This window comes from Cibotium barometz, chromosome 33, assembly GCF_041138505.1.
Source record: "Cibotium barometz isolate CiBa-2024 chromosome 33, ASM4113850v1, whole genome shotgun sequence".
Lineage (NCBI taxonomy): Eukaryota > Viridiplantae > Streptophyta > Polypodiopsida > Cyatheales > Cibotiaceae > Cibotium > Cibotium barometz.
This window is the reverse complement of record NC_141078.1, coordinates 35,023,144-35,039,144: the sequence shown is the minus strand read 5'-3', so window position 1 is coordinate 35,039,144 and position 16,001 is coordinate 35,023,144. Positions and strand designations below refer to the sequence as shown.

Genomic DNA, 16,001 nt, shown 5'->3' with positions numbered 1-16,001 from the left:
TCGCCCAAAAACTATTAAAACAAGTTTTATATTAGTTTTCTTGCAAGAAAGAGATTTTCCATGGTTTTCTTCATGGACAAGTTGTGGAGATTACTCATGGAATGAGCGAGTGTTTCTTGGACTTGGACATATAGCTTGGACATGGAGAACTTGGGCATAGAGCTTGGACATGGAACATGAAGCTTGGACATAAACATGGAACTTGGATATATAGGTGGGCATGAAGCTTGGACATGAACATGAAACTTGGTTATGGAACTTGGACTTGGATTTGGACTTGGACTTGGACTTGGATCTGGGCTTGGACTTGGACTTCGACTTGGATTCATTGGATTTAGATTTGGATATTTGGATTTGGTACTAGCTCAGTGAGAGATACTTGTGGATCATCCCCATGCTATGCTCGACATCAAATATCTTGTACGTGAACATCGACATCGATTTGGATATCCTACATTGGCATATTTGTTTGTTTTGTATTCATTGATTGTATTGATCCTAGCCAGCGTGCCCATGGATTATTCCTGAGTAAATTCCTGAAAGGGGGCGAGGCATGTTCCCTGCTCAATGTGGTATACAATGCAAGATCCCCATTCCCTTTTCTCTCTCCCCTCTTTATATTTTTATCTCTTGGACATGTGGTTGAGTTTGTCACTGCACGTCCTGCTGGGCTTACTTACACATCTTATTACAAATATCAATTGAAGTGCCGCAAGCTTCAATGTTGCATAATTTATAGATATCGATTGAATTGGTTTAAACGGTTATGTCACTCATTGGCAAGAATGCCTCAATCCATGGTACAAGTCTTTCATGTTTTCATAGCTATTTTTTAGGATTGGCTATTTTTATAATTTAGATGCAATTTGTGAACCAACCTTAGGGATTGGATGAAGAAGTCCTTGTTCTCAATAAGTTGAGTCTTGGTGAAGTGGTTTTGATGCTCTTGCCAGTTAGGTTACTCTGTCAAGACAATCATTAAGAAAGCATGTTCGAATCCACACTTGTAGCATGTTCCTCTACAAGGAATGACATTGGGGCTTGTCGCTAGATTCGAGAATGGGTACTTGGTGTGACGACTTTACAAGGACACTCAACAACACAATACAGGCCCTTGCAATGTGAAACATTGAGGAGATGGCTTGCATGACATGTGATTGAACTCTTGTTGTTTTTTGCACCATGGCTTCAAAAAAGAAGGCATGCTGTTCTGGACATCCATATGAATCCTTTTACTCGTACGACACTTTTTTTCTAGATTGTTGGTGAAGTTGTACTGGTGCACTTCTGGGAAGAAACAATTGGGATGGTAATAAAGGAGGTGGATATGGCATCGTTGGTGGTCTGTACATACTTGTTTGCACATAAATATTGGATTGCGGATTACATTAAAAGAAATGCCACATGCTACAAAAGCCTCAGTCCCCACCTTAAAGATAACTCAAGCATTTTTTTCTCAAATGCTGCATTCAATGATCCATGCTCTTTACAATGTTTCTTAGCCTCAGGCACATGAGACGATACACCTTCTCCTATTCAAACATTATCTAGAGTATCTAGAGGTGTTTTCTCCTAATCGTAACAAAGCGGGGTTAGTTGTCTCCACTAGTTGGCATCCTTGTGTCTCCTCATCTCCCCCTCTGTCTTGTCATTGCCCAACCAGCTGGTCATGATCAAAATTCACCTCAAAGAGAAGTCTCTTGATGCCTCAACGGTTGTCCTCGTGTCATCTCCCCCTTTGTCTTGCCATTGCCCAACGAGCTGGCAAAGAAGATGTAATAAGTATTTGACCATGGTTTACCATGTTGTTACTTTAAGACTAGGCAAAGAGGACCAAACCCTTAAAGAGATAGATAGTAGAAATGCCCCGTAATCTTGTGGTATGCTAGGCAACATAACATAACGCTTCATGCTTTTGCATGGACACTGGTTCTTGATTTAGAGCCTATGTGATGACACTCATCTAGCCCATGGAAATCTCACGTGACGTGACATGAATTGCAAAATATACTCGCATGCATAACCCAATATTTCCTTTGCTACTCATTTGGAACTTTGGGCTTGAAGTATGTATGCTCGTTCATTATCCCCCCTGGCTAGCTGTGAAATGTAAAAGTTTCATTTTGCAGCCTCATAGCTCATTTGGAAGACAATAACCTTGGTCTCTTCAAGATTCTCACACATCCTTTTCTTTGCAGGTACATCGCATCCAAGTGTCTCTGTAAGCCCTCTGCTGTGTGTGACAATTGTGCTACATCGTTTCCAAAAAGAGGAGAGATTTAAAATCACACAAATACCTGTAATTTTTTTAAATATAATTCAGGAGTCCTTACATAGTGTTTGATGCCACAAAGCAATCAAACCTCGCGTAGTTGGTATACACCCTGTTCCCTAGCCCGTAGGACACAACAGTGATCCTCCGATTGCAATATACATATCAATGCATAAACAGTAACACTAAACACCAAATCAAAGGGCACAAGTCCAAGCCTTTAAAGTTTCCCTCTGCTAGACTGCAGGGCAGAGCATACGACCTTAAAGCTTGCAAGCATAACATAAGCTCCCTTACACATCAGAGTGTACATGTACACATCAGCTTCCTTGAACTGCACACACCCCAGGCTATTGTACCTGAATGTAGGCACGTGAATGTGCATTTGGGGTGTGTCTACATGTGTATGCATGTGTGGGTGCAGGCACATGAATGTGCATGTGGGATGCGTCTACATGAGTATGCTGGCGTGTAGATATCCATAGGCTATTGCCGAAGAGAAGGAACCGTAACAAAACTGAAATGTCCAAGCATAACCCCTTTGTAGCTGTGGGAATTCCTCTTTGTATACCTGAACATCGAAACAATTAAGAACAAGCGTTACTGTCCATTACTCATGCATTAAATAGCAGGAATGTTGTATGGAAGAGTTCAGATACCTTGGTGGGGCATAAAACCAAAATTGAGCTATATTCAAGGTTGCCGGTATTTCGTTATGGCTGACATCGCGGCTTTCTCAGTCCAACACCACACTGCCAACCTAACTTGGTAACTTCACGTGCCTAAAAGTTGTCGTAGCTGACTAAGTAATGAGGGGTGCAGTCTGGCCAAAGCACCATTAAATGCTGCTTCACCATGTAGTGTAGAACAAGCTTGAAGCTTTTCCTTCAACAAGGTTACTACAGACCATTTGTTTATAGGATCTGCTGCCAAGATCTGCATGAAGAAGCCAGTCGTAAGCCTTCATGATCTCAAAAGAAGTACATTCAAATATTTCAAGCCCTGCATCTGCCATCAAGTCATATACCTGCCGTTTTCTTCTCTCTTCGCTCTCAGTTGAGCCTCCTGATGCATCGTCTTCATGATTAATATTTGATGGGAAGTAATCATAACTGCAGAAACTTAGTCATTAACTAAGTGTTTAAACTGCAAAAGAAAGAATTGGGTCTAAAAATTCAGGTTGATATAGCATTTGGTTTGAAGAATACCCTAGCCCCTCTCCATTCTGTTCTTCATCAGTTTGATGCATGATGCTTGTGCAGACACTGCAAAATAGAAGAACACTAGCTAGTTATGGACCAGGGTAATTAAGCACTATGTTAGCTTCTAGGGTCAGGTGTATTGCACACGTTCTGTATTCCTGGGACAGACGGATGTCAAATGTTCTTACAAAAAGTGACCCTGGGGCAGGAGAAAGGGTGGGGTGGGGGGGGGTATTGGGGTAGGTAATGCACCTAGGGTATTTCTCAACCTATTCACAATTTGGTTCTTCTTTGAGCAGTCACACCTGAGTACTTGCTCGAGTCTTTCCAGGACCTGAGGCTCTTTTATTGTCAGAAAAACACACAAAGCCAGCGCACAAATCTTCTTTCTAGGAAATGTAGTGAGCGAGTCCACCTGCAAATGATGTGAAAACAAAACATGACTGCTTGCTATATTATATATTTCTAGAGTTAAAAATGCCCTATCAGGCACACAAAATTACCCTGTCCTAATTGCCCTATCAGTAACGAAGCATGAGGCAGTACCTTGTCCAGCCAAGCATCAAAAAAAATGAAGAGAAGATTTTGGTTATTTTCTGAATTCGTTTGTCCAAGAACCAGCAAGAGTGATGGTTGTGCTATCCATTGTGCAAAAAATGAAGTGTTTTGCACCAGGACTCTTGCAAGAATTGCACCCGCACTAGCCCTCACAATGTCAGCCTCGTCATTTCCAGATATTACAATTCTCAGAAGCTTCTGAAAATAGAAACAGTTCCTCATCAGCAAGACCATAGAAAATCTCTCTCTCTCTCTCTCTCTCTCTCTCTCTCTCAGCAGAGGGGCTACAGAGACATCTTGATGCATTGCACAGGTTTGGTGATGAGAGACCTCACGGTCAATCTCGGCAAGACTAAGGTCATGGTCTTTAACACCTCATACCAAAGACGAGCTAGCATGTCTTTCCTACACAAGGGTACTCAGGTGGAGATTGTCTCTTTATACATGGCCTTTCTGTACAGCCACACCTCCGTATCCCCACACTCTCAGCAGAGGATAAACCGCCCCATCTGACTGGATCTGATAGTTCTCCACACTAGCAGGACATACCCACAGAGCTCCCCACGAAATTACAGTTTTACACAGAGCATTTCGTGCATGTTTCGGAGGATGGTTTCATTGAGGGAGCACATAAGTACAGGGGCATGTGTCTCATTCATAGTCCCAATAATACGCATTTTTCTGTTTAGAAACCTCCAAAATGTCTCTAAAAAACCTTGAAACCCTTGGTGATTGACGTTTCACCCAAATTTGTTCTTCTTGCTACCATTCACAATTTTTTGGTTGCCTATTTTGCGCTGCCGAGCCACCTTGTTTCGAGCACCTGCTTGCGGCATCTCCCCACTCCCGGCAGCCGCGCACAAGCTACAGCCAGCTCCCTTGGGCCCTCTCCTTCTCCTTCCTTCCCCTCTTCTTCTCTTTCCTCTCTACTTCTCCTTTTTCTATTTCTTAGTCTTCTCCTCCACTTCTTCTCTTCTTTTCACATCTTCTTTTCCCATCTCTTTTTCTTCCTAAATCCCGATTCCCTCTTCTTCATCTTCTTACTATAGTTCTAGTGGGTGTATACATACATACATACATGTATATATATATGTATATGTATATATACATATACATATACATGTATATGTATATGTGTGTGTGTGTGTGTGTGTGTGCGCGCGCGCGCATGGTGTGGTGAGCTATATGCTATCACCACTCATCCGTTACTTCTATACATGAATGCTTTGGTTTCGGAGCAGCGCTTGCATGGCATCGCTATTTTGGGGGACACCTTTTGTTAGCCAAGCTTATGCTGATGACTCCTTTTTCTTCTTGTGCAATTCTCAGTCAGATCTTTAGTAGCTTAATGCAAGCCCTTGATCTATTATGGTTTGGTAGCAAGGTTAAAAGTTAACTTTGCAAAATCAAAACTCCTGCCTTTGCATGAGCGTGACTGGCATCGTTTCTTGTGGCTGGGCCTCTTGCTCCCTCCTAGTCATGTGGTGCGGCATTTGGGGTACCCCATTGGTTGGCACATTTCCTTGGCACAGGAGAGACAGTGGGTGCTTCAAAAGCTCTACCATAAGCTGGACTACTGCAAACTTTCCACTTAGCCACTTCATGTTGGCCTTCGGATTGTCCAGTCCATCATTATGGCTTATGTGCAATTTCATTTGTCGCTCATTCCTTGGTCCTCTTCAACAGTTATGTCTTGAGCGATAGAATATCTTTGGCGTACCAAAACTAACCGTAAGGCGGTGTGTCTTCTCAAATGCAGTTATGTTTGCACGCCAAAGATGCATGGGGACTTGAATATCCTCAACATACATGTTCATGTGCTTGCTCGCAAGGCCATTCTCTTGCCTACTTTCTTGGAATAGCGTCAACCTTGGACACTCATGCTTTCTCACTTGTTTGCCTCTCTCATGACAACAGCATTTGGGCACTGGACACCAGCTATCCCAGATGTTATTTTTGGGCATTTTCAAGGCCGCATTCCTAGCTATCATTTTGATTTCCGATTGGCAGCAGCTTTTGGCACATTTATCTTGGTCTGGCTGCCCTCCGAATCCGCGCAACTTGCTTCGTCAGCAGCGTCCACACTAGAGTCGGGTCTTTGATTCCCCTTTGGCACTTTTTTAGCCTCGTAAGCCTTATTTTCTCCATCGCTTGGGCATTTCTTTGGTGGATGATGTAGTGGATGACAATGGCTGTGCACTCTCTTTTCCACAGGCCCGATCACGGTTTCATCTGGGGATGCACCACCGGCCTATATGGCATGCTATCACTGAGTTGCTACAGCCTTTCCAACCGGTGCCTCGCTTGTTTTCTCCTCTTCCACTGCTTGATTGGACATTTGATCTGGTGCTACCAGGTTATTCCACTCTCTCTTTTGCCGGTGTTTGCCGAAAAAGTATACCGTCTTCTTCTTCCGCAACCATGGATTCAGGAGCATGGCAATCGTTTCTAGTATTCGGATAGGCCGCTTGAGTGGTGGAAAACATGTCTTCATCGTATATGGAAAACTAAGCTTCCCCTCATGTAGCGTGTCTTTATGTGGCGATGCTTGGTGGGGGCCCTTCCAGTGGGTGTCCTTTTGGCTGCCCGACATATTGTCTCCTTGGTTTGCCCTACTTGTTCGCATCCACGCGAGAGGGTCCATCTTCTCTAGGCTTGTCCTACCACTCGAAATTTCCTAACTTGTTTGACAACTCTTCTCCATGCCCGATTTCCCAGCCTTTCCCTTGGCAGGCACTTTTGGTTGTTTGGTAGATATCCCTCTATCCCCCGATTATGCTCTCTTTTTTTTTTGTGGTGCCGTTATTGGGTCTTATGGAGTTTATACCATGCCCGCAACGCTCAGTTGTTTGGGCACACTTTGGTGGATGTCTTCGCCTTTTTCAGATTCTCCTTGCTTCGGTCTCTCCAAGATGCCCACTTTCTTGGAGACCTTTCCACGGCCCACTTGGACGTGTTTTATCACTGTTTTTAGTTTTCTGTAGTAGTTGCCCCGTGTTGGGGCAGCATTGCATTTATAATGAAACAGTGGTTTTCACAAAAAAAAAGTGTGAGTAGCAATTCACTATGCAGCGTTGCGTTCTTAGCCTTGTGCCCCCTCCTTGCTGTACTTGCCTGCTTTTCACTTTGCCGTCGCCTGTCTCTGCAGTCCTCTCAGCTTGATGTCGACTGTTTTTACAAGTTTTCTTCTTCTGTCGACTTCTTCTCCTATCTTCTGCACTGCTGTCATTTCAGCCCACTGTGAGGGGATTCAACCTTACCTGTTTTGTTGCAACCTGCCGTCACCTTCACCTACACGTCTTCTCCTCCTATCAACTCTTCCTTCTTTCATCTTTATTGCTATCGCCTGGTGTTCGCCTGTTTTATGTTTTTTAGCTGCTACTTTTGATTCCTCTCATCCTTTTTGATTTTGTGTGTGTGTATTTAGCTTTGCAGAGTCTTTTTTAAATTTTTCCCTCAGCTTCAATTCAGATGGCTTCATCTTCAATCATCAATACCTTCCGTCATCAAGATGCAGGTGCTGATTCCAAGAGAAGCAAACTTTCAACAGAAAGGGACTATCAACATGACAATCCAGATGCACAATATGTCTTTGACACCTTGCATGAGGACTTCGAAGTCTTCAAAGCTACATGGGATAAACCTATTCCTACTCTCAAATACAAGATCGCTCTGCCAAATATTCACTCTCCTATCAAGAAATATTCACAAAATGCTATTATCATCTTTTTTCCTAATAAGATGCCCTCTGCCAATGATGTTGCTCGATGGATTCAATCATTGCTTTGGTGGTTGTTATGTGGAAGGTGTTTATTATGCTGCTCGAGGATTTTATGAGGTGCTACTCATTGAAATCCAATACAAAGAGAATGCTTGAAAAATCACCATTGTTCTTAGGTACTTGAATGGTGCATTTACTCCCTTGGTCACCCACCAAGGATTATCAGAGCTTGATAAGGCATCGTTGTCTTGTTTGGGTGGAAGTGGTCGTGCTGATTTGCTAGGAGTTGCAATGACCCTAGGGAAGGTTATATGCTCTCCCAAATATACTGGTAGTTGCAATCAATTCTGTGTACTATAGAATACTAATAAGCCAACCCCTCCATCCATTGCTGTTGAGGTTGTCCAAATTTTCAATGCGTGTATAACTCTGTATGGCAAGCCTGGAACAGATGTAAGCTAGAACTCAAACTGCATTGCAAGATCAGGAAACATATGCATATAGTACACTTGGATTCCATCTAGTTTTCCATGGCAGTGGGAAATCATATATCTGAAAATTTATACAAACATGCCCATAAATTGCACAAAAAGGGTATCAAAACATGGGATGATTTGTGGTGTAGGAATAATCAGAATTGGAGGTGTGTTCAAAAGCCATAGGTCGGCCCTCTTGATTCATCGACATCGGTCTCAACAACGAATGGTTTGCCAGGATCCGGTATGGCTAGAACTGGTGCATCTCTCACCATAAGCTTAACCTTATTGAAAGACTAGTCAAGCCTCTCATTGTAGGTAATAGGAGTGTTGAATTAAGAAAGACAGTGAATCCTAAAAATGAACGAACCTGTTTGACAGTCCGAAGTACTGGCCAATCCAAAACCTTTTGGATTCGCTCAAGATCTTGGCTCATTCCATCTTTGGAAATCCGATGACCTAGGTATGTGATTTCACTCCAAAAAAATTCACACTTACAGATTTTTGCATATAATTGTTCATGCCTTAGAATCCCCAAGACGAATCTGAGGTGCTCTATATGCTCCTCCAAAGAACGACTATATATCAAAATATCATCTAAGAATACCATAATGAATTTTCCCAAAAAATCCTAATCATTTGTTGAAAAGTAGCAGGAGCATTCGTGAGCCCAAAAGGTAATACGAGAAACTCGTAATAACCATATCTAGTTCGAAAACCCGTCTTAAAGACATCCTCCTTGACTATCCGGATCTGATGATAACTTGTACAAAGATCAATCTTCGTAAAATACTTGGCTCCTTGGAGCCTATCAATCAGATCGTCCACTCTAGAAAGGGGATACTTATTCTTAATTGTAACCTTATTCAACTTTTTATAGTTGACACACATCCTCCAAGTTCCCTCTTTTTGATGCTTCAAAGCACTGGAGCTCCCCAAGGGGATTTATCCAATCCTAAGATATTCTGACAACTGTTGGACAATCTCATCCTTTTCCAACTCGGTCATCCTATAAGGTGCTATGCTTAAAGGTTGAGACCCTGGAATTAAATCAATCCTATGGTCAACCGACCGATAGGGTGGTAAACCATGAGGTAGCTTTGCGGGGAAAACATCAGCGAACTCTACTTTGATGCTTTCTAACTCTCGTGTCTCCCAACCTCTAATTTAGCAACATCAGTTGAAAGAGGACCAAGAACACATTGAAACACTTCATAATCACAACACGAACTCTGTATTATGTTATGAAGTTCAACAGAGTTTACAAAAGTAGAGGGTGACTCCAAAATTATCCTTGAGATAAACTCGAGCATCTTCCAGTAAAAAAAAAACAACTTATGATTCTTCCAGTCCACATGGACGTCATGGTTATAAAACCATTCTTTGCCTATAATAATATCTACCCTTGTCAACAAAAAAATCTAGGTAACTTTGGATAGTGATAAGGCAACTGGGTCACACATCTGTGCCAGATCTGCCCAAGCGATAAACATGATCACTTGGCCTGGTCTCCACTCCCAATCTCTACACCAATTTTGCATTTATAAAATTGTGAGTGCTTCTTGGATCAAATAGGATGCCTACAATTTTCCCCAACACTGATGCATACATGCGTATGAGATCATTGGGTCCGAAGACTATCATGTTAAAGTTACAATCCATGCAAGAACTATGGACTAAAATTGTGGTATAAACGCAAGTAATCTTAGGATTACAAGTAATCTCGGTCAGGTGAGCACCCTTTGTCTTTGGCTTTGCTGAAATATGCTTTTGCGCCTAGGGACAGCTCATCTGGCCACATATAAAGCACCGACCTCCCGAATATTTTGGAGGCTCTGCTCAGTCTTCTGAGTCTTCCTTGTACTGGGTTTACCCGAAGTCTTCTGATTTGTGGAAGCCTTCCAAAACCTAAACTTACGTTTACATTTGGAATCTGGTTCTTGAGGTCTTGAGGTCTTCTGCTTCTGAGAAACACCTTTCTTACTCTTACCGGCAACTGTATCTTAATAAATCTTTGCAAACCGGATGGCTTGTTCCTCACTTGAAGCGTATGGTCTTAGGACAATCCCCGCATAAAGAAACCAAGTAGAGTGCCTACATCCATATGTGTTGCTTTTGCCTGTAACTACCTAAACTTGTGCAAGTATGTGTCGAAAGACATGGATTTCATATCCAGCTCTGTAAATCTAGATACCATGTCATACTCATCCTCCTACTGGAGGAACTCCTCCCTGAACATCTGCTCAAAATCAGCCCACACTGTAGGCTGATTTTGAGGCTCTCCCCACCATGACAAGGCTTTCCCTTTCAGCAGGCCTTGTACCATCTGTATCTTCCGAGCATCCTGGAGGGGATGGAATTCAAAATGAACATTCCACCTATTCAGCCATGCATCAACTATCTACTTTGTTCTCTCCTACTTCTCCCCTGAAAAGGCCTCTCAGGTTAAGAAAGGAGCTGCTGAAATGGGTCCAGCAAATGCAGGAACTCACGGCCGCCTTGTAGGATGATAATCTGCCGATGCAAAGCAGAAATCTCCTTCGGGAGAATGGCTACTTCGGTCTTCCCCTGCTTTTGTAAAGCAATTATCTGTGCTCAAAGGTTGTGCATCTCACTATCAAAATAAGCTTTTTCAACAATTTCTATCTCTTCTGCCTCTGTGTCCCCTTGGGTCTCTTCATGGTCAGGATTTTCATCATCCCCTCCCTATCCTCACATTCCTGGTCACGATCAGAGAGATCATTGGTGAAAGTGAGAGGTGTGGGGGTAGCCATGGGAAAGAGAGAGGAAAGACAAAAGAAAGTAAGGGTTATCTCTGTTGCTGCAGAAAGAAAACGAAGGGACATAGGTGCTGATTCTGAAGTTGCAGAAAAGCTAAGGGAAAAAATACCCAAAGATTGGTGGAAAACATATGAAATTAAGGTTTGAAACCTTACCTCACCTTCCCGTGTTCTGTGTACAAAAAAGCAAAGATCAGTCTCTATCCCTCCCAGGTTTTGCCCATGCTGAAGCTTGGATGGTTCAATCGTGTGTAGGAGGTTTGTATTTATAAGAGTAAGTGTGCTTTTTGTGTTTTTTTTTTTTAACAACTCACTGTCTACAACTAAAACAGGTTGTTTTTTTATAATTAAAAAAAAAACTGGGTGCCCACCCCACATGCTTAAAAAACATGTATACTTAAAAAAGCTGGCGCCTCGTTTAAAGCAACCGAGGCCCAAATCAGGCATCATCCTAAATCAGCCCAAATCAGCCAGGATTGAACCACCCTCCAGTCCATATGCACACACTCTTTTGTGGTCATCTGGGCAGCCCATCAGAAAAGCTCATGCCCATCTTAGCGATGTTTTTCTGCAGAATCCACCAAGAAAAACAGATCAGCCTCTGTGTGCTTTCTACCTCTGCACACAGCCTGTGTGCATGTGCCTATCTCATCCCATGGGTCCCTTCTTTCTCTGCCCGGCTGTGTTCTGCAGGCCACGTGCTACCTGCTAGCCGCCCTGATCTGGCCAATCTTCACACTTGCGCAACATCCTGAAACTCGGCTGTCTTACACAGCCAAGTGTGCATCCTACACTCTACACACACTCTGTGCAGGCTGGAAAACAGTCTTCACCAATCTCTACTGCTCACTCTCCCCCACCCCCTTCATACTTACATGTCATAACATAAGCAACAGGCAGGTACATAAGCATAGATTTGCATTTATAACATTAAGGCCCTTTAACACACACAAGCAAAACACACAAGATTATTACATCTCATTTTGGGGGACATCTTGGGTAGACAACCCAACAACACTCACACAACATAAAAGAAAGGGGGCTTTAAAAGCCCAATCATAGTCTTCCTCGTTGTTGAGGGAGACTTGGACGGTTGGTGCCTTGATTTCTTCGATCGGTCCCTCTTCTTCAGTTATCAAATTTACACGGCGCTTCTCTTGCTCTTTCTCAAGCTTTTTACACCATTGCCACTCCTTGTGTCCCAAACGTTGACAATATCTGCACTTTATCTTTTTATTGGATCTCCAATCATGTGCTCCAGCAAAGGCCTTTTCATCCTCGCGGCTGCTGCTAGATGCTTGGTCATTTTTGATTCTCTGGTCTTTTTCAATAAGCGGTGCTACCATGTCCTCAAATGTCATTGAAGCTAGGCGCCGTACTTCGACGGATGGTTGGAATCGAGTAACATCTTGCATACTTTTTCTAAGAACAGCCATTTTGTCTTCATCATTAGGTTCACACTTCAAGCTAGTCAGCTGTTGAACTAATGAGTAGAACTTTGCAAGATGGTCACTTAATTCCTCATTGTTTTCCATCTTAAGATCATGAAATGTAAGTTTTAAAATTACTTTGGAATTAGTAATTTTGTTTCCAAAGATACCTTCTAACTTGCTCCACATGTTGTTCGTCGTCGATTAGAAGTCAACATGATATATGAGTGAATTTGCAAGTCTGAGGCCGATGATTATGTTGATGAGGCAAACTAATTGGAAAAAGTATATACCAATAACAGTGCAAAACATTCAGTTTTAGGCTTTGGTCTATTTATGAAGATGTATGGATTTTAGCCTAGAGCTCCAACAGCCACTGAGTTAGAGAAGCAAAAGGTAAAATCAACTAAAGACTTTTTTTAAGATGGTCAAGCCAGCTTAAGAAAGCTCAAGATAGAGCAAGAGGGTATAAAAACTCACACCGAAGTAGGATAGAGCTTACTAATTGTGATAAAAGTCTTTTTTAAGGCCGATACTTCAAAAACCTTGAAGACAGGTAAATGCCTTATGCTATCTCTCCTAGATATTATGGTTTTTTACAATACTAATAAGGAAGACAGGTAAGGTTTCTTAAGCTGCCAGAAAGATGTAAAGTGCATCCTATGTTGCATGTAAGTCACTTAAGAAGAAAACTAGGTGACCAGAATAATCTGGCAGGCAATGAAGTCCTTGTTGAATTTATAGAGCCACCTAATCGTCCATATGAACCAAAAAAGATGCTTGATGTGAGAACTAGACGTACTCCATATATTGAGTACTCATAATATCTTGTAAAGCTCAACCTGGAAAAAGGTAAGCAATTTAAAAAAGAAATTCCCTGATGTTGTTTGTGAGGACGTAAATGTTTCTTGGGGGGGGGGGGGGAGGGGGGGGGAAGTGTTACATGTCGTGTATTGACGGGATCCCCATACGGATGGATGTGTATTTAGGGAGTCTAGAAGGCTTAACGGATGCTTGAAGTGGCCAATGTGAGGTAGAAAGGCCAAAGGGTACACCCAAAGGCATTAATTGAAGGAATATGGTTTGATGGCAAGAAGTTACCTGTAAAATTCCTTCTAGAAGAGCAGGTGCATCGCTTGGAAAACACTGAAAAAAAAAACAAGGAGTCAAAGGAAAAATACATGAGTTGCTATGGCAGACAGTCCTCAGTTATATTGTTCTTTCACACACTAAAACTATTCAGTATGATTGTACATAAAAATAGCAAAATAGTGTATTTGTAAACCATATAGAGTGCTATTTAAAAAGCTTATTTCCAGCTCCAAACTCTCAATAAGGTTGTTTGCACTTCACACACTAGAAACTCATTCGCAAAGTAAATATTTTCCGTGAGATTATGCTCAAATCTGTCATCCTGTAACTACCGTCCTCAACATGCTCAAAGCAAGAATTCTTGAAACATCTCTTGATACACCAAAGGCAGCAAACTAATTGCTTTTGGCTCTGCATATAGCCCTAAACACAGTTCCAAACCTCAAGCTCTCCCTCATCTACTTTGTCCATATTTGCACCCCTGCTGTCCTCCTTTCATTGACATCAACCTGCCTTTTGCCCTGCCACTGCAGACCCCTTGTCCCCCACCTCCTTGGGCAGCTTCTGCTTACCAGCCCACACTGTTCAACGAACTCAATTAATCATCTCCACAATCCACCCTCCTCATACCGTTCACACCCCCCCACGATCACACCATCTAACTACAGGAGGAGGGTTATGAGAATGGAAGGAAGGTGGCTAGGATCATGGAGTTTCAGATGCCAAATATGCAAGCAAACTGGCATATTTTCTTTAGGGAGGGAAGACAAGGGGAGCACAACACGTATAGAGGTGAAGGTGGCCACATGATCAAAGTGTGGGGGCCTATATGTAGACAGAGAAAGTGAGAGAAGTCAGGAAGCTGGTAGACTAGATAGAGGCATCTCTAGAGGCCTCCACTCTGGTGTGCAAAATTGTTGGCAGCCGTCCGGCGCGCAAACAACTCAGAGATCTTCTATAGGCTAACCTCCTTGGAGCGCCTGTAAAGATCATAGACATTCATCCTTTGGGGCGCCGCTACTACCAGGTTGAGTTTGACTAGCCAATGGCGTCCGATAGAGTCATGGAGCTAAGCCCCGTGGCATTGTGTACAGCCTAGGCCTTCTTTGCGAGGTGGTAGCATGGCTTCGACCCCACATCCGACCCACTGGCTGGTGTTTCAGGCTTTCCCGTGACAGTATGCTTCCCACGCCTCAAGAAAGAATACCGTCCTCTTCTCCCGCTGATTAGTGGAGCCATTGGGAGAGTGATGGAGTCCCTCCCCCCCCCCCCAAACTGCCGCTTTGTCCCTTGCATGGGCGCTGGAATTCCATCCCTTCGCATCTGTATTGCCTCACCGGAGATAGTGCCTCACATCATATCCCTTTCTTGCCTTCGGAGAGACCCCATCGTGTAGAGAGTGGAGTACTCAAGCATACTTCATTTGCAAGCAGATGGGACACCTCACTAGAGCTTGCTCTCGGCGCCAGTCCAGGAGACCACCCCCCCCCCCCCCCCCTCTGCGGGGTCCAAGCTTAGATCCTCATCTCGGGGTAGGGAGAGAGGCAGGCCCTCAGGCAGCTGAGCACCAAGACCCTACCATGGACAACTTTGCTGCTTGAGAGTGCCAAACCGTCGGCCCGTGCGAGAGTCACCAACTGACTTCCAGAGCTAAGCGCCACCGCCGCGCACCAGGCTGGCAGAGTACAAGAGAATTCGGTTTTGTCAGAGAACCATTTCGAGCATTTATCGCAGAACCCACCCGCACCAGTCAGGAGCCACACTACTCTCACATTAGCAGGAGGGCGGGTTGAGGTGGTGAGCTCTTATGTTTACCTTGGCATCACATTTACTAGCTCAGCTGGACGCTTCTCCATGGCTCAGGCAGTCCAAGACAGAGTGACCCGGGGGTATGCAGCTCTTGCTGGCCTTGAGCGTTAGTGTCATCAGGCACATTTTCAGGAACCCCGCACGAAGGGGTGGCTCTTTGATACATTAGTGACACCAGCCTTGATGTATGCAGCAGCGGTTTGGGCACCAGGGCTTGCAGCCTCCACATGGGTACAACTGGAGAGACCACAGATCTTGATGCTCTCCAGATGATACGCAGCAAACCATCCGTCCCGCACGACATGTTCGAGCTGAGTTTGCTGCACCACCTATGGCAGTGGAGGCATTGTTCCAGACGATCTCTTTTATATATAGGATGAGGGAGATGCCCACGGAGAGATTATCCCGCCGAGCTTTTGAGGCATCCAGACAGCTGGCCGAGACTGGACACACTGGATCTTGGTATGCACAGATGCTACAGTGGTTCTCACATCATGGGATAGACATTGAGCGGTTGCCACCTTTTCAGTATGATCAGTTTGCTCCACAGGGTTACCTCTCTCTCAATGAGAGGAACAGAGTGATGAGACAGGACACATGGCAGCACTACATACAGGAGACATGGACAGCACCAGAGAGCCCACTACCACCGAAGATGTTG

General features: G+C 43.7%; 1 protein-coding gene across 2 annotated transcripts in view; it reads right to left on the bottom strand.

Moving 5' to 3' along the window:
* Positions 1-2,278: 2,278 nt before the first annotated feature.
* LOC147619511 (ARM repeat superfamily protein) overlaps positions 2,279-16,001 on the bottom strand; it is a 121,087-nt gene continuing 107,364 nt past the window's right edge. The window contains exons 19-25 of one of the 2 annotated variants that reach the window (XM_086773180.1): positions 13,541-13,585; positions 4,021-4,230; positions 3,727-3,889; positions 3,481-3,537; positions 3,300-3,384; positions 2,932-3,208; positions 2,279-2,843 (exon numbers count right to left, since the gene is read on the bottom strand). In XM_086773180.1, coding sequence (XP_086629306.1) covers positions 3,482-3,537; positions 3,727-3,889; positions 4,021-4,230; positions 13,541-13,585 — 474 coding nt within the window. In that variant the 3' untranslated portion in view covers positions 2,279-2,843; positions 2,932-3,208; positions 3,300-3,384; position 3,481. The remainder of the gene's footprint in view (positions 2,844-2,931; positions 3,209-3,299; positions 3,385-3,480; positions 3,538-3,726; positions 3,890-4,020; positions 4,231-13,540; positions 13,586-16,001) is intronic. The other variant, XM_086773179.1, reaches the window with a different exon arrangement.